At 40.0% G+C, this 22,740-nt stretch overlaps 1 protein-coding gene across 4 annotated transcripts in view; it reads left to right on the forward strand.

Moving 5' to 3' along the window:
- The window catches only part of ESR1 (estrogen receptor 1), a 410,427-nt gene that overhangs the window by 138,525 nt on the left and 249,162 nt on the right, over window positions 1–22,740 (forward strand). For all 4 annotated transcript variants that reach the window (XM_055390889.2, XM_055390895.2, XM_055390891.2 and 1 more), the window contains one exon: window positions 12,327–12,517. In XM_055390889.2, coding sequence (XP_055246864.1) covers window positions 12,327–12,517 — 191 coding nt within the window. The remainder of the gene's footprint in view (window positions 1–12,326; window positions 12,518–22,740) is intronic.

Raw genomic sequence — 22,740 nt, forward strand, 5'->3', positions numbered from 1 at the left:
CCTTCTCTTCTCCTCCATTTGTATCTGTCCTTTGTCTCGGTACTTTCCCTGGCTAGTCTCAGCTAGATGCTCACTCAATGCTGTTGAATAAATGAATGAATTTCTTAGTAATTCTGCAGGTAAATCAAGTTATTGTCTCCCAATACAGTGCTATGCTTTCTGTGGAAATTAGACTGGAAGTCAGGCTTTTTAAAAAAGAAGATGTGGTGTCAAATTGCAGCTCTCTCTCTCTCTCTCTCGACTTACCTTTTTTCTATCATCCATATGCCTTCTTTCTTGTATCTTTGGGTTCCCAGACCTCACCATTCATTAGCACTTGGAATGGATTGGTAAGAATAAAGAAAGGAGAGGTGGTGAAACTCAGCTTGGGTCATCTGGTTACACATTAGTAACTGACAAAAGATAAAAAGATACAGACTAAATGGGTTTTTAGGGAACTTTTTCCAGCCTATTCGTGTTTCCCATTAGCGTGAAAAATCAACACTTGCTTGTATTTTGGGGTGAAGACATTTTTCTTAAGTGAGTGGGAAAGCCTCTTGACATTTTACTGAGAGCCTTAAATTTTGAATGGTGAATGCTAATGTTCTTTGTGCATAAAGAATTTCAGAACTTGTATATATGAGCATTAATGATGCCTCATTTTCTATTTGTGAGTTAAACTAGGTATTATCTGTAATCATATTTTTAGGAAACATTCAAACTTTCATCAAGTCATTCTCTTATATGACTCTCAGCTCCATTAACTCTGTTTTCATGGAACTCAACAGAGTTCTTAACCTTTGCATTAGAAATTAAATTAGCATTTTCCCTCAAAGAAGTATTGCTGTCCTTACAATAAATAATTGTAGACAATTTCTTTTCTTTCTTTTTTTTTTTTTTTTTTGAGACAGGTTCTCTCTCTGTCACCCATGCTGGAGTGCAGTGGCACAGTCACAGCTCACTGCAGCTTCGACCTCCTGGGCTCAAGCAGTCTTCCCACCTCAACCTCCTGAGTAGCTAGAATTATAGGTGCACACCAGACCTGGCTAATGTTTAAATTTTTTGTAGAGTTGGGATCTTGCTATGTTGCCCAGGCTGGTCTCTAACTCTTGGGCTGAAGCATTCCTCCCACCTCAGCCTTCCAGAGCAGTGAGATTACAGGTGTGAGCTACCATGCCCAGCTAATTGCAGGTGATTTCTAATGGGATTTAGTATTTCTGGGTTTAAGGATGAGATCTGAGGTAATGACTTTGTTTCCAGATGTGAAATAATTTGATCTTGGTTTGTGAGCCCTTTGGGTGGGCTCCCAAGGATCCTGCTCTCTTCCAGGAGCCCAGGCTCTGGGGTCAGACTGCCTGGGTCCTTGACTCCCTGTTTTCTGATTGTACAACTTTGGTGAGTGGCCTAATTCCTCTGTGCCTTGGCTACCTTGGTTACTATTTCTAAAACAACTGGTGTTGTAGTAGTACTGCTTAGAGTACTTTCAAGGGTTCAATGAATTAATCCATGTAAAACGCTTAAAATAGTGCCTGCCACAACCATCAATTTAGTGTGAAAATCTGCTCACCTGCTTGGCCAGCCCCTTTTACTTTATTAGACAAAGGGTCGTGCTGGGTTTTCCAGAAGTCTAAGTTGCGGTCTAATCTTTGTGCAGAAGCTGAAATAGCAGCCATAACGTTCTCCCTAGATGATTTCATGGAGCTTCTTTGAACTGTATCTATCTCCAGTCATTTTTTTGGAAGAAATTTTCTTCTGTACTTTTTAGGGATGAGAATTACCTGCCTTGGTTTATTAACTAAGAGACACCATGATTACAAATAAAATTAAATAAATATTGTATCACTAAATAGATAATATGAGATAGATGTATTAAGTTTTCAGGTAAACAGTATAAAAGGGCTAGAGTAATTTGTAAAAAGTTGGGAGGACATATTTTGTCATGCAGGAAACAATTTTTAACTTGCCTACCCCAGAACATAGCTACCACATGGTTAGGGTTTGCCCAAACCTGGCCCAGGAGTCATTTACCTTGAGCTTTCCTAAAAAGGAGGATCAGGATTTTCCTCTCCAGACTCTATCATTTTAGGTAGAGTCCTTCTTGTCAATTCTTTTTAAGAACATACATTTACTTTTGTGGAAAATAAATAGATACAAAATAAATACATACAAAATTGCATAGCAATTAGAAATACCCAGGAGGTATGTTCTGGTCACAGACACAAACTGCCTCCAACTTCTGTCCGTCCATAGTGATATTTAAAGCAGAGAGAGGTACACAGGAAACCACATTTAGATGGACTCGGATGTTGGCACACATACAAGCATTGATAACTGGCTCCTCATTACCTGAATACATTCTTCTGTCAGAGCAACAGACTCAGCTATGCTTCTGGCAAAATTGTTCTTAATTCTCTATTGATTAATTTATTCGGTAGGTATTTATTGGGTATTTTCTGTCTGAAAAGTGCAATTCCAGGTGCTTTATGTCTCTGTGTGTGGGTGTTATATAAATACTTATAATACTGTATCCATACTCTTGAAAAGCTTATTTGGGAAGGCAAGGCATGCAATACGGAACACAGAATTTTAGTCATTCCACAACCATCTGTTGAATGGCTGCTATTGTTAGTATCGTGGTGGAAACTGAGAAGCAAAGACGACTATAATAGGATCTCTTTTCTGGAGATGCCCAGTGGACACGTAGTTATATGATGATGATAAGGACTCCAGAATAGTTCTATACATGATGCTCTGGGGCCACATGCAGATTCTGATGAGAAACAATTAACTCATTTTGGCTGCTACCTGAGAAGGGGTAATTGTCACTCAGGAGGTTTTTGCCTTTTGACCAACGTAGAAAGGAGTGTGAGTGAAGGCTAGAGGTGTACTAACTTGGTCAGGGCAGGGTGACACATAAAATTAACCATCACAGGGAAGGGTAGGGCTGGAGAGGCAGACTGTGGCCAGGTTACAATGGGCTGAGGCTAAGGAGACTGTGTTTATCCTGTAGGCCAGTGGGTCTTACTCTGAAGTCTTTTGGGTGGGACATTCATGGACTTCAAGAGATCTGTGAATGCCTAAGATTATAAGTAAACTCTGTGAGTCTATAACTAAAGCTAAAGCTATTTTTCTGGGGCCCACCATCTAAAGAAGATTCTGAAGCCTTAGGATAGCCGTGGAGGAGACATGAAGGTCCATTTTGCATGGTAGAACCCTGCCTGGCTCTTGCTGCAGTGTGGGAGGACAGGTTTGCAATGTGGAGGTGTGGCAGGCATGGATTTGGGAGGATTGGCAGAGGACTCACCATGTCCATACACTCACTCAGATGGCAAATATTTATTAATCATCCAGCTGTGTATCAGACACTAAGAATAAGCTGGGAGGCCATGGCAAGTGAGGTCACCACAGTCCCTGCCACAGTGGGGGTTATGGTATACAGGTAAGGCAGGGAAGAGCACTGCAAAGGGTTTGCCCATTGCATCAGTCATTTATTTATGCACATGTTGATTCAACAATTATTTCTATGCCAAGCTGTCTTCAAGGTGCTGGAGGAAATGAAGCGTACATTTCACTGCGGAAGACAGACAATAAGTAAACACATTAAAATCTGGCTTGGCTTGACGTTGGGGAGTGGTGAGTGCCGTAGAGAAAACAAACAATTTATGCAGCCAACAAACATATGAAAAAAATCTCATCATCACTGGTCATTAGAGAAATGCAAATCAAAACTACAATGAGATACCATCTCACGCCAGTTAGAATGGTGATCATTAAAAAGTCAGGAAACAACAGATGCTGGAGAGGATGTGGAGAAATAGGAACACTTTTACACTGTTCGTGGGAGTGTAAATTAGTTCAGCCATTGTGGAAGACAGTGTGGTGATCCCTCAGGGATCTAGAACCAGAAATACCTTTGGCCCAACAATCCCATTACTGGCTATATACCTAAAGGATTATAAATCATTCTGCTAGAAAGACATATGCACACGTATGTTTATTGCAGCATTGTTCACAATAGCAAAGACTTGGAACCATCCCAAATGCCCATCAATGATAGACTGGATAAAGAAAATGTGGCACATATACACCATGGAATACTATGCAGCCATAAAAAAGGATGAGGTAATGTCCTTTGCAGGGACATGGGTGAAGCTGGAAACCATCATTCTCAGCAAACTAACACAGGAACAGAAAACCACACACTGCATGTTCTCACTGGTAAGTGGAAATTGAACAATGAGAACACATGGACACAGGGACGGGAACATTACACACCTGGGGCCTGTCAGGGGGTTGGGGGCTAAGGGAGTGATAGCATTAGGAGAAATACCTAATGTAGATGATGGGTTGATGGGTGCAGCAAACCACCATGGCACGTGTATACCTATGTAACAAACTTGCACATTCTGCACATGTATCCCAGAACTTAAAGTATAATTAAAAAAAAAAGAAAAGAAAACAAACCAGTGTAAGAGGATGGAAAGTAATAGGCTCGTTTAGAATGGTGTGAGAAAGCCAGGCAGGGAGAAGGCGCTGAGACAGGGAGGTCCTGGATGTGTTTGTGGAACAGCTGTGGCAGCACCTGGAACTTGGGGAGCAAGGGAAGGAGTGTGGGCAGGCAAGGGTGAAGGTGCAGGGGGTCATGTTGGGCCTTCCAGGTCACGGAAGGACTTGAGCTTTACTCTTGTTGTGGTGAGAAGCTGCTGAGGGCTTGGAGTTAGGGGAGTGAAAATATCTCTACTATAATAGGGAGAGTTTGGGATCTGTAACTTAACCCCAGGAGCCAGCAAAGCTCCCTGGAGGAAATGCAGTTTAAGCTGAGAATGGGAGGATAAACAGGTGTTTTTCAGAGAAGAGGAAGGGTGCTCTAGGCACAGAGAACAGCATGCTGGAATGCTTCTGCTAGATCATAGGGGCAAAATGGGAGTGCAGGAGTAGGAGAGGGCTTTCTGGGAAAGATATTTGTTTTAATTTTGCATGCATTGAGTTTTTGAGGTTTCTTTGGTTTGTTCATGTGGAGGTGCAGAGTGGGTATTTAGCACATAGGTCTGAAGTCCAGGGGAGGGGTGTGGGACAGCAGTTGGGTGTGGCAGAGATTCCACAAATAGCAAATATCATCTGAGAATGGCAGAGGGCTGAGGGCAGAGCCCTGAGGAACACTGGCGTTTAGGAGCCTGCTGGGGAAAGAAAATACTGCAAAGGGAACGGAAGTGGAGTGGTTGCCAGACATAGAAGCTAGTGTCTAACTAGATGTCGTGAGATGTGGGGAAGGTGTTACGTATCTAAGAATGCAAAGTTGAACCCCTGTGAACTGTAATACTTAAGATAAGTCGTATAAATTGCGTGGAATTAGAGCTTGGTTTTCCAGGAGAGATGAAATGTGTGTAGGTGACAGGAAACAATGAATATGTGGGCGAGTGTAGTGTGAGCAATTTCTCAGAGGTGAATTTGACAGCATTTTGCTTAGGAAGCTACAAAGAGACCAATGCTAGTTGGTGCAAGGAATTCAGGAATTTGGACTTAAGTCTATATAATGATGATTTTTTTTAACTTGAGTTTCCCGGTTTATCACTCCCAGAATATAGGCAGAAGTTTGAGATTTTTATGTGTATTTTCTGGAAAAGATAGTTTCAGTGTTTTTTTTACATTCTCAAACAGGTTTATGATCCAAAGAAAAGGCAGTGGTCACAGATACATGAAACGACAAGGTATTCAAAGGAGAACGTTGTACTTTATGACAGTTCTTTGGGCAGTGGCTTGCAGGATGAGTTTGAGGAATGATTGGAGGCAGGAGAGTAATTCTAGTAATTCAAATGTGGAGTATTGTTGATCTCTCAGACACAAATGGAAAAACAAGGAATTCAAAGAAGGGTAGACAGAGTGTTTTGAAGAAATAATTGATGAAATTTGGTAATGAGTTAGATGTAGGAGATATATTTAGCAAATATTTATTAAGGACTGTATTAATCTGTTATCATGCAGCTAATAAAGACATACCAAGACTGGCTAAATTATAAAGAAAAAGAGATTTAATGGACTCACAGTGCCACGTGGCTGGGGAGGCCTCACAATCATGGCATAAAGCAAAGGAGGAACAAAGTCACGTCTTACATGGTGGCAGGCAACAGAGTGTGTGCAAGGGAACTGCCATTTGTAAAACCATCAGATTTCATGAGAAATATTCACTATCATGAGAATAGCACAGACAAAAGCCTGCCACTATGATTTAATTACCTCCCACTGGGTTCCCCCAGGACACATGGAATTATGGAAGCTACAATTCAAGATAAGATTTAGGTGGGGATACAGCCAAACCATATCAAGGGCCTACTACTGTATATGGTTAAAATTGGGAGCAAATGAGACATGATTCTTGCCTTCTTGGAGTTTACTGTTTACTAGGGGAACATACACTTGTCAATAATCACCGAAATATAGGATTGGAAATTGTGGTAAGTGCCATGAAAAACAAGTATAGGGAATTTTGAGTGTACATAGCTTTGGGGACTTGATTTGATGAGGGAGCCTTATGAAGTTATTGCACTAGAACTGAATTAAACCACATTTCTAGGAAGTGGACATCTATTTGTTGGTTCTTTAAATTTAGCTTTACAGAAATATTTCCTTTAAAAACCAAGGCTTCTTAAATTTTTAAAACTGCTTGGCTAATCAAGGGAATAATGCTTTTGGATAGCCGGTATCATTATTTATGGTTGGAAAAACAACAGTATTTGATTACATTGAGCTTTAAACTTTTCCTTTGATTAATGAAAATTTTATTGGCCAATAGTTTTTATTATGCTCTGTTTTTACTTGGTCCAAGAGATTCTATTCTCTGGACCCAATACGAATACCTTCAGACATCCCTCTTTTTTTTTTTTTTTTTTTTTTTTTTCGCCCAGGCTGGAGTGCAGTGCCACGATCTAGGCTCACTGCAACCTCCACCTCCTGTGTTCAAGCAATTCTCTGCCTCAGCCTCCCGAGTAGCTGGGATTACAGGCACCTGCCACCACACCTGGCTTATTTTTGTATTTTTACCAGAGATGGGGTTTCACCATCTCGGCCAGGCTGGTCTTGAACTCCTGACCTCATGATTCACCCACCTTGGTCTCCTAAAGTGCTGGGATTACAGGCATGAGCCACCGTACCCAGCCCAGACATCCCTCTTAATTATGTTGAATATGTAATATCAGTGGTGATTTCATTTGAAAATATTTAGTAGTCGAACTAGATCAAGGCAATTAAGCTTCCTGTTTCCATAGATGCAGTGGTATTTTGTCTTTCTTATATGATCTCTCATGCTTCTGGACATCCTTTTTTCTGCTATTCTTCATTCCTTAGCTACACTTGGTGCTTTGTGGTTGTAATGCATTGTCATAGATACATTCATTTCTCATTCGATCTTCAGCTCTACTTCTTTCCAGAGAATCTCTACAGGCATCTGTTAGGTTGAAGGACATCTAATGTCTTAATGTGTAGCTTGGTAAACCAGTCAACTTTCTATCTGAGTCTTAAGAGAAAGTGTCCAAGATGAGAAACGGTACAGGTTTGGTGACAACTCAATGAGAAAAAGAAGAATTTTACAAGGAAGGAGGTATCTTAGTAATTTTGCTAAAGAAGTAGGGAAACCTTCACTTATAATAAAGGGATAGGGCTCGGTTAGGGTTTGTGAAGTCTCCCCTTAGGAAGGCAAACCCTGAAATATTTTGAATCTTTTAAAGAAGGAAAATAAGAGTCTTTTAAATAAATTTTTAAAATTTATTTTATATATTTTTTAGAGACAGGCTCTCACTCTGTCTCCCAGGCTGGAATGCAGTGGTGCAATCATAGCTCACTGCAGCCTTGAATGCCTGGGCTCAAGCGGTCCTTCTGTCCCAGCCTCCTGAGTAGCTGGGACTGCAGGCATGAGCCAATGTGCCCAGCAAGAGACATTCATTTTGGTACTGTGATAGTACAGAAAAACAAAGGGCCTTTGAGGCTGAAGGAGCAGAAGAAGGATGGACTTAGACATGGTATAGGCACTTTCTACTAAAGAGCTGTGAAGCTAAAAATGCCAGGTCTATGACAGGTGCAGTGGGCCAAGGCCAGGTAGAGAGCAGCAGGAAGAGAGGAGGTGGGGACCTGTACCTAGGCCCATCTGCTGGGACTGATCTAGCCATAGGTACTCAGAGAAGCCCAGATTGGTGCCTGACCCACCCTTATGGCCCAGACATGGACACCTCCCAGTCTGTTCCTTCCTGCTGCCCATGGTTGGGCTGTGTTAGTCTGTATTCTGAGGACACAGCTCTCTGTCTAGAGGAAGTTATGTTATCTTGGTCTGATGGATACTCAATGTGAACATTATTTCAACGTGCCACAGGGTCTTGGAGCCCAGAGGAAGACCGCTCTTGCCTTTTAGTTTATATTCTTTGTTTTTTTTTAAATAACGTTTTGAGAGTCTTTATGGAGTAAGTCTGGGCCAAAATGATAATTGACAATGTTATTTACATGGATTTCTAAGTTGGCTAAAAAAGTTCCTTTATGGGTAGTGAATATAGCCCATGTAGTTTCCCCGTCTTCTTTAGATGCCTTCTATTTGTATGCCCAAATTCTGCAGTTGATTTTCAGTAAGCTGGGGGCCATCTTAGAGATAAAATGTAGATGAATGGCATTTTGCTGACAGCATACATCTTGGCTATTTCTGAGGAAAATGGGCTCTCGCTATTAAATCTTTTGTCAATATTTATAAAAATAATATTTACATATTCTATCTATATTGTGGAAACTATACATTTATTGATTCAGCCATTTGATATCAATATTGTTGAGTCCCTATTCCAAGTGAGGCACTATGCTCTAAGCACATGGCATTTTACAGATGAATAAGACACAAAGAACTTTGCAGATAGTAATGGAAATGAGAATTAATCAATTGAGGATTAATATAGTAAGTAGCAGAAGAGAAATAAAAAAATCTTCTAGAGAGTTCAGAACAGGGATGTTGATTCAAGTTTACGGGGATTAGGAGTGGCTGGGCAGAGAGGCATTCAGGCAAAAGACATAAAAATGCAGTATTCCCCTCGCACTCATTAGGATGGCTACTATATTAGAAAAAGAAGAGAGTAAGTGTTGGAGAGGATATAGAGCAAATAGAAACCTTGTGCCTCATTCATGAGAATGTAAAATGGTGCAGCCACTGTGGAAAACACTGGTGATTCCTCAAAAAATCAAAATAGAATTATCATATGATCCAGTAATTCTACTTCTGGGTATATATCTAAAAGAATTAAAAATCTGGGTCTTGAAGAAATATTTGTATACTCATAGTTATAGCAACATTATTCATAATAGCCAAAAAATAGAAGCAATCCAGATGTCTATAGATGGATGAATGGGTAAACAAAGTCTGTGTAGTATATACAGACAATGGCATATTAGTCACATCACGACCTTCAGGACATTATCCTAAGTCAAATATGCCAGACACAGAAAGCAAAAGTAGGGTTTCACTTAATGAGGTATCTAGAATTGCCACATTCACAGAGAACAAAAGTAGATTGGTGGCTGTTAGGGGATAGGGGAAGGAGAAAATGGGGAATTATTGTTTAATGGGTATGGAGTTTCAGTTTTGTGAAATGAAAATGTTCTGAAGACTGGTTGCACGATGATGTGAGTATATCTAACACGATTGAATTGATGAACACTTAAGCATGGTTATGATGGTAAATTTTGTGTTATGTATATCTTACCACAATTTAAAAAATATAGCATTTTATTATGTAGGCGTGGGTGGGAAGATACTTGACACATTGGAACTTCTGGCCATGCGTATACTGTTCACTCACTTATTCCTTCATTCATTCAACAAACATGTATTGAATGCTTGCTATGTGCTGGGCACTGAGCTAGATACAACCATTAATAAGGCTTATAAGACGTTGAATCTGTCAATTTCATACTTGCTAAATATCTACTCCCACCTCCAAAGGCACTAAGCTTCTACAGTTAGATATTCATAGCTGCTTCCTACTGACTTGCATAGGATATTAGTAAGCAAGCAATAAAAAGATTTGAGGTTGATGGGGGTGGGTTCAACAGCATGGTGGTGAAATGGAAAGAGATGGGTAGCAGAATATGAACTAGAATTGAAAACTGAGCCAGTGCTCTCTAATGAACATTAAAAAATAAAGAATTCCTATTTGAGGCTGCCAACCTCAGAACTAAGTTATTTAGAATGGACGAAATTGGCAAAGTCAGACGTACTCAACCCAAGGAGCCAATATTTTGTGAATATTATGGCAAATGTAGTTTGAGAACCACTACCACAAAATTGTGAACCATAATAATGAGTGAGAAGGCAGGGAGAGGTTATACAATTCGGGCTAAAAGGAAAGACAGGGCTTGTGAAGGGGAGGACCAGTGAAAGTCAGTGTGGTTCGGGTATTTGGGTGGGGACTGGAAGCAGGAAGCTTGAGCTTCCTTTGCCAAGAGACCCTGCTGGAAGGGCTATCATCAATTGACTTTAGCTCATCTTAGGATTTTCATTTTTTAAAAAATGTTCACAGGAACCTTCACTCCATCTACACTTTCAATGTCTGCCTACCTTTCTTTCTTATACAGCTTTGAACACTCTCTCCATTCATTTAAATATATTATGGAGTGCCAACTACATACCAGGCACTGTGCTGGGCTCTTACTCCACCTTTATTTGATTGCACGTGCCTGCCAAGTCCTGGGCCAATATAACATCTACTCCTATGTCTGGTCTGGCAAGAGATGCAAACTCATCTTCCTCTACTTTCCTTACCTCCTTCCTTCCAGTCTTCTTCAAGTTGTCTTCATTGAGGCAATTTCTTTTACCTTATGTTTTTAATCCCAACTCCTCTAGTTTCCTTCTTGGCTTTATTCTTTTATCTTCCTCTTTGTGCTTTCAACCATTCCCTTTCTCCTGGCCCATGCCCTTCAGTCTACACGAGGCCTTCTCAAGTCTCTTCATTCTAAAAAATTCATTTTCTTGGGTCTTATATTCTTCAGCTGCCACCCTATCTGTATCTTTTCCTATTCTCCTCCAAGTTCTCAAAGAAATGCCTTCCCTCATTTTCATCTCCTTACATTCCATCTGCTGAATTTTGGCTTGTGCCTGTACCTGTCTAAGGAAACTCCTTGCTAAGAGTCTGCTTTGTCAGGTCTGAATTCACTTAACCAGTCTTTGCTTTGTTGGACTTCTCTGCCCCATTTGCCATTCTTGATCATCCTCTCCATAAACCTTTCTACTTAAAGCATTTTACTTCCTTATTTTCTTGGTTTTCCTAGAATCTCCTTACTGTTCATTTTCAGCTTCCTTTCTGTGCTCCTCTTCTCTTTCTACATTTTTTTTAGCTTTCTACTTTCTTAAAGCATTTTACTTCCTTATTTTCTTGGTTTTCCTAGAATTTTCTTACTGTTCATTTTCAGTTTCCTTTCTGTGTTCCTCTGATTGTCTCTCTTTCTACATTTTTTTTTTCTGTGTTCCTCTGATTTTCACGCAGTCTGGAGTTGTCATGATCGATCATAGCCTACTGCAGCCTCGACATCCTAGGCTCAAGTGATCCTCCCACCTCAGCCTTACAAGTAGCTAGGACTACAGTCGCACATCACCATTCTCAGCTAATTTTTTTAAGAAGCATTTTTATAGAGATGGAGTCTTGCTATATTGTGCAGGCTGGGCTCAAACTCCAGGGCTTAAACAATTCTCCTGCTTTGGCCTCCCAAAGTGCTGGGATTCCAGGCATGAACCACCATGCTCAGTCTCTACATGTTCCTAAAGAGGAGTTTTGAATATTGAAGAACAGTATTTTCAAATTACATTATTCAAGTTATAAAAACTGATATCCAGGGTTATGTGGCAATGACGTAAAAATTTGAATTGTTATTTTTTTGACACATGTTCTGTGTTGTCCATCAGTTCATCTGAGTTCCAAATGTCCCAGCCGTTTTTCGCTTTGTCTCTGTTTCTCAGAGACCCTGAGTGTGGTCTAGAGTTGGGATGAGCATTGGTCCCTAATGGTTCTGAAATAATTGTAAATTCCTGCAAAAACATTAAGTCTATTAGAAACCAGCTAATTTCATTTTGTCATTTTTATAGGTAACATATTCTGGTGCAGGTAGTATGTTTTTAAAACAAGTTTGCAATAAACAATTTCCCCTCAAGGTTAATATAATAGGCAACACCTTTTGCTGCAACAGACGGCAAGAGGTAATGAAAGATTAGCTTACATTATGATTCATTATTTGAAAATGTCAGGATAAAGTGGATCTGCTGCATCTCCCAGAGAGTGCATGTTTTGCTTTTCTAATGTTAATGGATTTACTGTTTTTTTCCCCCCCAGGCCAAATTCAGATAATCGACGCCAGGGTGGCAGAGAAAGATTGGCCAGTACCAATGACAAGGGAAGTATGGCTATGGAATCTGCCAAGGAGACTCGCTACTGTGCAGTGTGCAATGACTATGCTTCAGGCTACCATTATGGAGTCTGGTCCTGTGAGGGCTGCAAGGCCTTCTTCAAGAGAAGTATTCAAGGTAATAGTGTGTTGAAAACGACTTCTATTTTTGATCCTATGAGCAGATCCTAAGAGCCAAAGCGACTGAGGAAGGAAGACATAGAATCAGCCATTTGTACAAAACATGAATCCCTAGTAGGTCCACTAGTATCTTTGGTGGAAACATGGAGAAGAGACAGGATCTCAGGAGAAGGAGTTGACACATGGCAGGGCAGCTGAGGCTGAGTAATTCCGCTTCCTTCCTTTGGCAAGACTCAAACAGTCTTGAGCAACTCTACAGAGGAATTCCACTAGCTGGATCTCTGAGGAAAAAAGAAATGTTGTCTGTGCCCTGATTGGGGAATGCCAGATGGACATTCATGTTTGGTAGGCAACTTTGCCTATATGATCTGGTATATGCTGTTAATTGTCCATGCATAATTATCTCTCTACTCAGGCCTTGTCCAGGCAAATATTCTGTTTTATTCTAGTTTAGCTTGTTCTCCCCTTTCTCTCTTCCATCTCTTTCTTGTCTCAATGGATGACAGGATGTTTTGCTATGAGCTGACTCAGTGGTTGGTGTCTTGTAATGGGGAGATATCATCTTTATCAAACAGTTATTAAGTATCTACCTGTAGCATTTCATTTTCCTGCCTGCCTCCATTCTTTTCTGGTCTATAGTTTACCAATTGTAGCTAATATACGGTGAGCTATACTTTATTTCTACTCCAGAAGTGTCTCTATTATTGCATTATAATAGGATACCCTGGGGAAACACTAATCATTTTTACTACCTAAAATACCTATGCTGAATATCCTTTATCTGACAGGAACAGAGATCTGACAGCAGCTTAGGCTAACCAAATTCATTTTTTATCTTAAGTGTGGGGCATTTTTCTCTCTTCTTATTCTTTACCTTTTCAGCTTAAGTGAAGGTTAGTATAAACACTAAGAATATTTCTGATGGAGTTTTCATGTGATTCCTTCTACAAAAACCCAGATTTAAGTAACTTGTTGAAAACCAGAGTCTGCTAAGTTAATAAACACTGATTGAAGAAGTGATTCTCATGGATTTTCTGTGATAGCTCTTTCCTTCCCTGATATGAGATGAAAGCTGGGGGATGGTATATAGTATTTATTTTTCCTTCCGTTGCCAGTGGGACTTTTTTTTTTTTTTTTTTTTAAATCTGTTCATATCTTAATCGAGTAGCATGTGAGGTCAACATGGTCCATTTTAAAAGCGTTTTCTTCGACACATTGCTTTTAACATCTTTTAGAACTCTGCTGTGAGACACATGGACTTTTTTGTTGGTATTTTTATACAATTAATGATATTCTCAATAGTAATCTTTGTGTGTGTATATATATAGAAATAAATTCTAAATGTAAGTTAATATATTTATTATTATTTTTCTAAACATATATAAATATATATATGCACACAGGCTATTTAATTTTATCAGATGATGCTATTTTAATTCAGAAAAAATGACATTTATATTTTGATTTAGGTTAGTATAAGCCCTTAGAGGTGTTTTGACAACTCTCTTAATTTGTGGCTTTACTGTTTATTTGATTTTATATAATCTAAAATACCATTGTTTTTACCAAGCATTTAATTTGGCAGTGAAAGAGCGTCTGACAGAGGTATGGTTAGTAGATAGGTCTAACTGCACAACTGGGTGGATTGAGCTGAGACTGTTTCCTCATCAGTAAAAATGATTTGAAGCAGTGGTTGGCAAAGTTTTTCTGTAAAGGGCCAGATAATAATATTTTAGGCTTTTTTTAGGCTTTACAAGGGCCATGCAGTCTCTGTTGCAGCTACTTAACTGGATTATAGCCTGTAAGGTGACCTGTAAACACATGGACGTGATTATGTGCTAATAAAACTTTATTTATCAGAACAGGTAACAGATCAGCCCTGGCCCGTGGCTGATCCCTGATTTAATGTTTATTTATCTGATCTAAATACCTTTATTTATGGAAGGGAATAGGGGATTTTTAAATCTAAAGTTTTGATTATTCACATTTTACTGAGAACTTACTTACTCTATACCTGATTAGATGTTCTGAGAGAAATAAAAAAAAGTGTAAGACATAATCCATAATACCACAAAATTTAAAATTTATTTAGGAAATTTATTTGAGGAAGTAAATGTACTTGTTCTCATGATACAATCAGAAAGTAAGTCAGTATTGATAAAGTGTTACCTGTATGAGAAAGATAAGGAAAATAATAGAGAGATGTAAGAAATGAAAATACCAGTTATAAATTAAAATTATTAAGATTGAAAGTGGAAGTGATCTTCCTCCGAGAAACAATGGCAATATTCTCACAAATTTTTTACATCATTTTTGTTCAGCATTTAAGATAAAATTATATAAATTCCCATAACATTTAGTATTGTCTCTAAGCATTAAGAACAGAAAAAACAGAAGGAAAATATATTTATAAAAATCAATGAATACAGTGTGAGATATTTCATTGGTATGGCATTATCTCAAGTTCAAACATTTTGAAAAATGTCTGCCTACTCTTTGATGGTTAAAAACAAGTATCTCAGCTGGCATGGTGGCTCAGGCCTGTAACCCCAGCACTTTGGGAGGCTGAGGCGAGTGGATCACAAGGTCAGGAGATCGAGACCATCCTGGCCAACATGGTGAAACCCCATCTCTACTAAAAATATGAAAATTAGCTGAGCGTGGTGGTGCACACCTGTAGTCCCAGCTACTTGGGAGGCTGAGGCAGGATAATTGCTTGAACCTGGGAGGCAGAGGTTGCAGTGAGCTGAGATCATGCCACTGCAGTCCAGCCTGGTGACAGAGTGAGACTCCATCTCAAAAAACAAACAAAACAACACCACCACCACTAACAACAAAAACCTCTTATCGCCGTCTTGTATACGCAGACCAGCTAGTAGAATTTTACTGAAACAGTAGCATATAAAAATGCAATTCCACTTGGTTTCAGAAACTTCTTGTGTATCATAGTGTGAAGTCACTTATCTTAGGTTTTTAAAATGGGATGAATATTGAGTCCAAAGTTCTGGAAGAAGCCTAGAAAGAAGGCAGAGTTATTAACTTTTAGATATAGGGAGGAACCTTAAAATTATTCAGTTCTTCATTCATTCACTTATTCACTGACTAGCTTTACTAACAAAGCCCTATGCAAGACCCTGGAAATGCAATGACAGAAAAACCTGGTCCCTACCCTCACAGAGCTTGTGAGGTAAAGGGGGATACAGACTGATAAACCAGCAATTAGATGGTGGTGTCAAGAGAGAGGTGAAGGCAGTGTCTTATAGGATCCAAACTCCACTCAGTCCTGGTGGTGGTTGAGTCTGGCTATCAGAGGTTTCCTGATTAAATCTGGAGGGTGAGTCAAGGGAGCATGGTGAAGAAGGAGGGAATGCATGTTTAGCCATGTGAATGAGTCCGCGGGTGAAGACCAGGAGGAAAGGCAGAGTGCGGGGAATTCTATGAGTAATATTTAACAAAATTAATGTACTGTTAAACAAAGACATTTCTGGGCCATGGATTTAATCCTAGACTGTGTAAAAACCAAGTAATTGATTTCCTTTATACTTTAAAAGCATTTCCATGTATTTGATTTGTTCGTGTGTATAAAAGGGAAATACCACAACAAGTTTAAGGGTTTCTAGTTCTGCTTTCTCATCATAGTCTTGATAACTTGGAACTAAAAAGTTTTTGCTGAAATTGTCTGTGACTCTTTATAAATCACACTGCCCCTCAAACACATTTAAGGATGGTGAAGGGTCTGACACGTAGGTGGGAAGTTCTGAAGATGCCGCAGCTCTCCCTGTTTTCCTTGTTACTTAAGAAGAGAGCTAGAAATGAGTGTACATCAGATTATTCTCGTGTTCTAAGTGTTTTGGTTGAAGAGGTAAAGTGTTTGGCTTGAAAGCATACAAATTTTCATCCACTACTTAGTGTACAAACTTGATTACTTAAGAGATTGAGTAATGGCCTCCAGTGAAATGCATTCTTTTTAAAAAGCAAAGTGAAGGATGCTATTTAAGTCAGAAGGGGCAAAATTGGATATTTTATGAGTTTATTAATCATTGCAGGCATAGAAGTAGTGTTCCTTAAAATGTGTTTTAGACAGAGTCTCTGGGATGAGTTATATAAGCAGATCTGGTTGTAGCTTCAGCAGCCAGGTACTACTTTTGAGTATTATTTCAAGGAAAAAGGACTCCACTGAGCTCACTGCTTCTCTTTCATTATTATTTCAGAAGGTTGTGTGGCATAGAGGGGGCTCAGGCCTACCTGTACACCACTAGCTATGTTGCCATTTTATATTATTTCTATAAGGTGCCAACAGAAGCTGCTCATCAGATCAGACAGACATGGCCCAGGCAAGTATTGACTTACAGATGATCTTTGGCCAGGAAGACATGGTATCAGGGTAGAGTCTGGTTATGGGTCAATGCGGTGGGGACCTTAGGTCCTACAGGTATAACTGAGAGCCTGATCCATCAGGCCTTAGAAAGCTTCAGGGTGAGACAGTCCAGCACCCTGGATAGCTCCTTTAACAGCTGTGGCCGGTAAGCAGGCACTTACTTGCTAAAGAACTCACGCCCATTTAGCTGGCTTCATCTGCTTTGTAGAGCTCTGTTAAAAGAGATCTTAGTTCTTTTGGGCTTGGGGACTCACTCTTGTTCACTTAAAGTGGATTGGTTCTTACATTTATTTTCATAGTTGTGTCTGGTCACCTTCTGGCTTGATGTATGCCCCTATGTCTGGAACAGGTTAGAGAATGGGGTAGAAGTGGAGGCTGCCCTCCCATCATGTAACTGTTTTATCTTTTCAGAGATACAACTGGGATCCTAACCCTTTGTTCTCCGTATTTCCACACTTGCTCTTATAGAATTCAGTTTCCATGCAACAGCAGGAGAGATATTTTAGATATATTAATCAGATCCTATGGTCTTGAGTTTACAGCTCTCAGTGTAAATCTTTTTTTTTTTTTTTCTTTTTGAGACGGAGTCTCGCTCTGTCGCCCAGGCTAGAGTGCAGTGGCGCGATCTCGGCTCACTGCAAGCTCCGCCTCCCGGGTTCACGCCATTCTCCTGCCTCAGCCTCCCGTGTAGCTGGGACTACAGGCGCCCGCCACCACGCCCGGCTAATTTTTTGTATTTTTTAGTAGAGACGGGGTTTCACTGTGTTAGCCAGGATGGTCTCGATCTCCTGACCTCGTGATCCGCCCGCCTCGGCCTCCCAAAGTGCTGGGATTACAGGCGTGAGCCACCGCGCCCGGCCCTCAGTGTAAATCTTACTCTCAAGAGAAGAATTTTCCTTCTGCAGCTGAAAACATTCGACATATTCTCTCTCCTGTTCCTTCTCCCCCATTCACTGTACTCCAGGCACACCAGCTTTTAGTTTTATTTATTTTTTGCTATTCCCCCCAACACGCCAACATGTTCCTTCCTCAGGATCTCAGCACATGTGGTTCCCTTTTTCCCTTCGCTTGGAATACCCAGATCTTTACTTGGCTGGTTTCTTGTCATTCAGATTCTGCCCGAAGTCACTTTCTCAGAAGTAGTATTACCCTTCCACGAGTGATACAACTCTTACTTCTCTTTACAGTTCTCAAATTCTTATGAAGTTTTCCTATTTATTCATTTGTTTGATTATTGTCTGTCTGCATCAGGTACCATGCAAACTTGAATGTAAACTCAGTGATAGCTGATTTCTGTTCAGCATTGTTTGTTGCTATAGCTCCAGTGCTTTTAGTCATGTTGGGCACGTCCCTACTAAATAGTAGAATATGGCGAAGGGTCAGAATCATGATAGATAGCCGGGCGTGGTGGCTCATGCCTATAATCCCAGCACTTTGGGAGGCTGAGATGAGCGGATCATGAGGTCAGGAGTTCAAGACCAGCCTGACCAACATGGTGAAACCCTGTCTCTACTAAAAATACAAAAATTAGCCAGTTGTGATGGCATGTGCCTGTAATCCCAGCTACTCAGGAGGCTGAGGCAGAAGAATTGCTTGAACTCGGGAGGTGGAGGTTGCAGTGAGCTGAGATCGTGACACTGCACTCCAGCCTGGGCGACAGAGTGAGACTCCATCTCAAAAAAAAAAAAATAATGATAGAGAAAAACTGCTAGAGGCTCTCTGAGAAGGAAGAAATGTCACTGGGTTAGGTTGGTAAGAGAAGTGTTAATGCAAGTGGTACATTTGATATAAGCGTGCAAATAAATGGTAGTTTGGAGAATTCCAGAAATGTGAAACAGTATTGAGAAATTGAGTAAGCCAGCCTTGAGAGAACACACGGCTTATTGTCCTCTCCTTCTGTTTTGCTCTTCAGCTCTCTAAAGTGGGCATTCTCTAGGGTCCTGTCTTCAATTTCAGCTTCTTTTTCTTCTTCATCCTTCTCTTTCCACCTAGTTTCCTAGGGAATTATATATATATAATTTTATATATATACAGAATTATATATATATTATTTTATATATGTATTATATATAATAGATATATTTTATATATGTATTATATGTATATAAAATAATATATATATATATATATGTATATGTCTGGTACAGGCTGAATTGTGTCTCCCAGAAAGATATGTTGAAGTCCTAATGCTCAGTGCCTCAGAATGTGACCTTATTTGGAAATAATGTCGTTCCAGGTGTAATTAGTTAAGATGAAGTTATACTGTGGTGTAACCCACAGTATACTTCCAGTATATACTTCAGTATATGGGCCCTTAATTTAATGTGACTGATATCTTTAGACTAAGAAGCATATTTGGACACAAACACAGAGAAGAGAATGTCATATGATAACAGAGGGAGAGAGAGGAGAGAGAGAGAGGGAGGAGAGAGAGAGAGAGAAGGAGAAAGAAAGAGAGGAGACAGAAGAGAAACATCTACAAAGCAAGGAACACCAAAGATTGCTGGTGCCTAGGAAACTAATATAATAACATAATATTTGGGGCCTAAAGTGTTACAGCTGCACCAATATCTCCCAAATCTTGCTCCTAGCTCCTGCCCCAGCCTGATTTCTAAGTGACTCCCCTGTGTTTCCCTCTGCCACCAGCCCCTCCTTCTGCCTGCTGTGTGTGACAGTTCCCTTGCCGCTCCCTCCGGCATCCGTACTTCAAACTGGGGAGTTAGTTATTTCCATTGTTTCTTATTGCAGCCTCTGCCTCTGACGTTTCCAGAGCTGTTGCATAGCTCTATTGAGTCTATCTCCTTAAATGCATTTTCATCCACTTACCATTGCTGAGTTAGCTGCATTACCTTTCACCAGGATGCTTGCAATAATTTATTGTTTCCATTTGCCTTCTCCTTCATCTAAGCCATTTGCTTATGTCTTTTTTCTTGTTGCGAGACATTCTGCACATTGCCACTCTATTAGTGGTCATAAAGCAAATAACTGATCATGTCAATACGCAGTACAAGATCCTTTAATGACCTCCATAGCCCATGGAATGGTCCTTAAACAAGAGTTCAAGGACTGCCACAATCTTGTTCTAGCCTATCTTTCTAGTCATTTTAAAGTCACCATTTTTACTTGTGAAATAGGCACTCCAGACACAGTGAATTCCTTGTTCTTCTACAAATATGATGATTCCATTTCTTTGCTGGGAATTTCTTTCCAGATTTACCTGTAAAAATTCTTCGAATCCTAATCGAAAGTGACTGTTGTTAAGCCTCTGAAGATAATGCAGAAGTTCTCTCTCTCCTGGGACCTCGATATTAGTTTATTCCTTTGTATTGCATATATTTGATTGTCCATGTTCTGTCCCATACTGACTATAAAGTCCTTAAAGGTGAGGGCCCAATATTCTCAGAGTCACTCAATAAATAAATAAAAGAATAAATGGAAATTAGGATCAGTTTGTGGGCTTTAGCAACACAAAAACATTATACTTTTTCAACATGGGAGAGGTATGATGAAGGAGTTTTTTTTTTTTTTTTGAGACAGTCTCACTCTGTCACTGAGGCTGCAGTGCAGTGGCACTGTGTCAGCTCACAGCAACCTCCGTCTCCTGGGTTCAAGCAATTCTGCCTCAGCCTCCCGAGTAGCTAGGATTACAGGCGTCCACCACCATGCCTGGCTAGTTTTTATATTTTTAGTAGAGACGGGGTTTCACCATGTTGGCCAGGCTGGTCTTGAACTCCTGACCTCAGGTGATCCACCCACCTTGGCCTCCCAAAGTGCTGGGATTACAGGCGTGAGCTACCGCACCCGGCTGATGAAAGAGTCTTTAATGCAGATTAATCTGGCAGAGGCATATAGGAGGGACCAGAGAAGGGAAAGAATCAAAGTGTGAAGACCAATTTGGCTGATATTCAACTAGCTTAGTTGTACTAAAAATCTGGACTTTTTGGTATTTGTGAAATGGAAAGAAGGGGAATAGAATAAAGGATATTATAGTGAAAGGATACACATTGCTCGAAGGTAATTAAATATGGGTTATCCAGGAGATAAAAGAGTTAAAGAGGTTCAGACATAGACTGAATGAACTGAGAAATGAATGACTTGGTCACCAAGAGGAAGGCCAGTCATCAGGGGGTAGGATAAGTTCAATTCTAGACATGCTGCATTTGAGATGATAGCTGGATGTCCAGATGGAATTATCCAGCAGCCACAGAAACAAAATCAGCTCTCTGCAGATATTCCAGGGGTGGGGATTTGAATTAATTTCCTCAATTAATTTTAAAGAAACTTGATGAAAAGAATGGTCTGAATACTTCTTGAAGGTTGCACATTATTAATAATGGAGAAATAACTCTAAAACCTTCCTCTTGATTTTCATAATAATATAAGCATTCCCTGAATCTTACCAAACCTTGTAAGAAACACTCTTATTATAAAAAGTGTATGTGCAAAGCCCTTCTAAACAGGAAAATCATAAATTAGTCCTACAGGGCCAAATGCAGCTCTCTGGGAGCTTACAATTCAGAAAGAACATCCTGCTACCAGCACATTAAGCTGTACAAATAGTAAACTGCAGAAACAAATACAAGCATTTTTATGATGTCCAAACAAGAACCAAGCAGGTGTTTTTTTTTGTTTTTTTTTTTTTTGCAGATTATTTATACTGTGGCAGTTCATAGCCTCCTTTTCGGACCCAGAGCTTGCATAATCCTTCCCTTATTTCTACTTATATGTTTCACTCTCCATCATGTGTTAACATACATATTGTGCAACAGAAATGACTATGGAGGCTGAGGGCAGCAGAGTTTTAGTGTGTACACATATGAGCTGTCATGTAATTTTCAAGTGACAGCCTTTGCAATGAAACTTTTTAAAAGAAAGTCATGGCTGGGTGTGGTGGCTCATGCCTATAATCTAGCACTTTGGGAGGCTGAGGCAGGCAGATCATGAGGTCAAGAGATTGAGACCATCCTGGCCAACATGATGAAACCCCGTCTCTACTAAAAATACAAAAATTAGCTAGGCGTGGTGGTGTGCACCTGTAGTCCCAGCTACTCAGGAGGTGGAGGCAGGAGAATCGCTTGAACTCGAGAGGTGGAGGTTGTAGTGAGCCGAGATTGCACCACTGCACTCCAGCCTGGCGACAGAGTGAGACTCGTCTCAAAAAAAAAAAAAAAAAAAAGAGAAAGAAAGAAAGAAAGAAAAAGAAAGAGAGAAAGAAAGGCGGGCATTAACTTCAGGTATTGGTAAATTTGCTAGGTGTTTGGCTACTGTTTCTCATCAGAGAAATAGAAAGACACACCATGAAAGTCAAGGCCTGAAAACCTCATTCCATGTAAGAATGACATCCCCAGTGTTAAGTGCTTGTTAGTGGTTAATGCGATGCTGTGAAACTTAGATGTGTTTGTGCACACATGCACACATATATTTGAAGAAGAACTCAGAAGAGTTAAATCACAGCCTTTCAACCTGTGAAATGACAGTAGTTCTTCTTTTTTCCTCTCCCTTTGGCCAAGTCATCTTTATCTTGGAGATAATTAAGACAAAAATGCCTCTGACAAATAAAATCAGTATAGAACCCCTATTTCTTGGCAGCTTTTGTGGACACAGCTGAAGCTTTCAGAGGTCTTGAAAAACCATGGCAACAAATGCCTTTGAAGGGTAAGCAAAGGTTCCAAATGTTTTTAATCGCTGGTGTTTTTTCTGCTACCACTTCAAGCATTCTTCTTCATTTTTTGTTCATCTGATCAAAATTAAATTTCCAATTTCCCTACTAAGTGGTTCTGTCCTGGTCATGCCATTGACTATTTCCATTAAAGTAGTAGAGTTTGTGCCCACATATGGTTGTT

Source organism: Gorilla gorilla, chromosome 5, assembly GCF_029281585.2.
Source record: "Gorilla gorilla gorilla isolate KB3781 chromosome 5, NHGRI_mGorGor1-v2.1_pri, whole genome shotgun sequence".
Classification (NCBI taxonomy): Eukaryota; Metazoa; Chordata; class Mammalia; order Primates; family Hominidae; genus Gorilla; species Gorilla gorilla.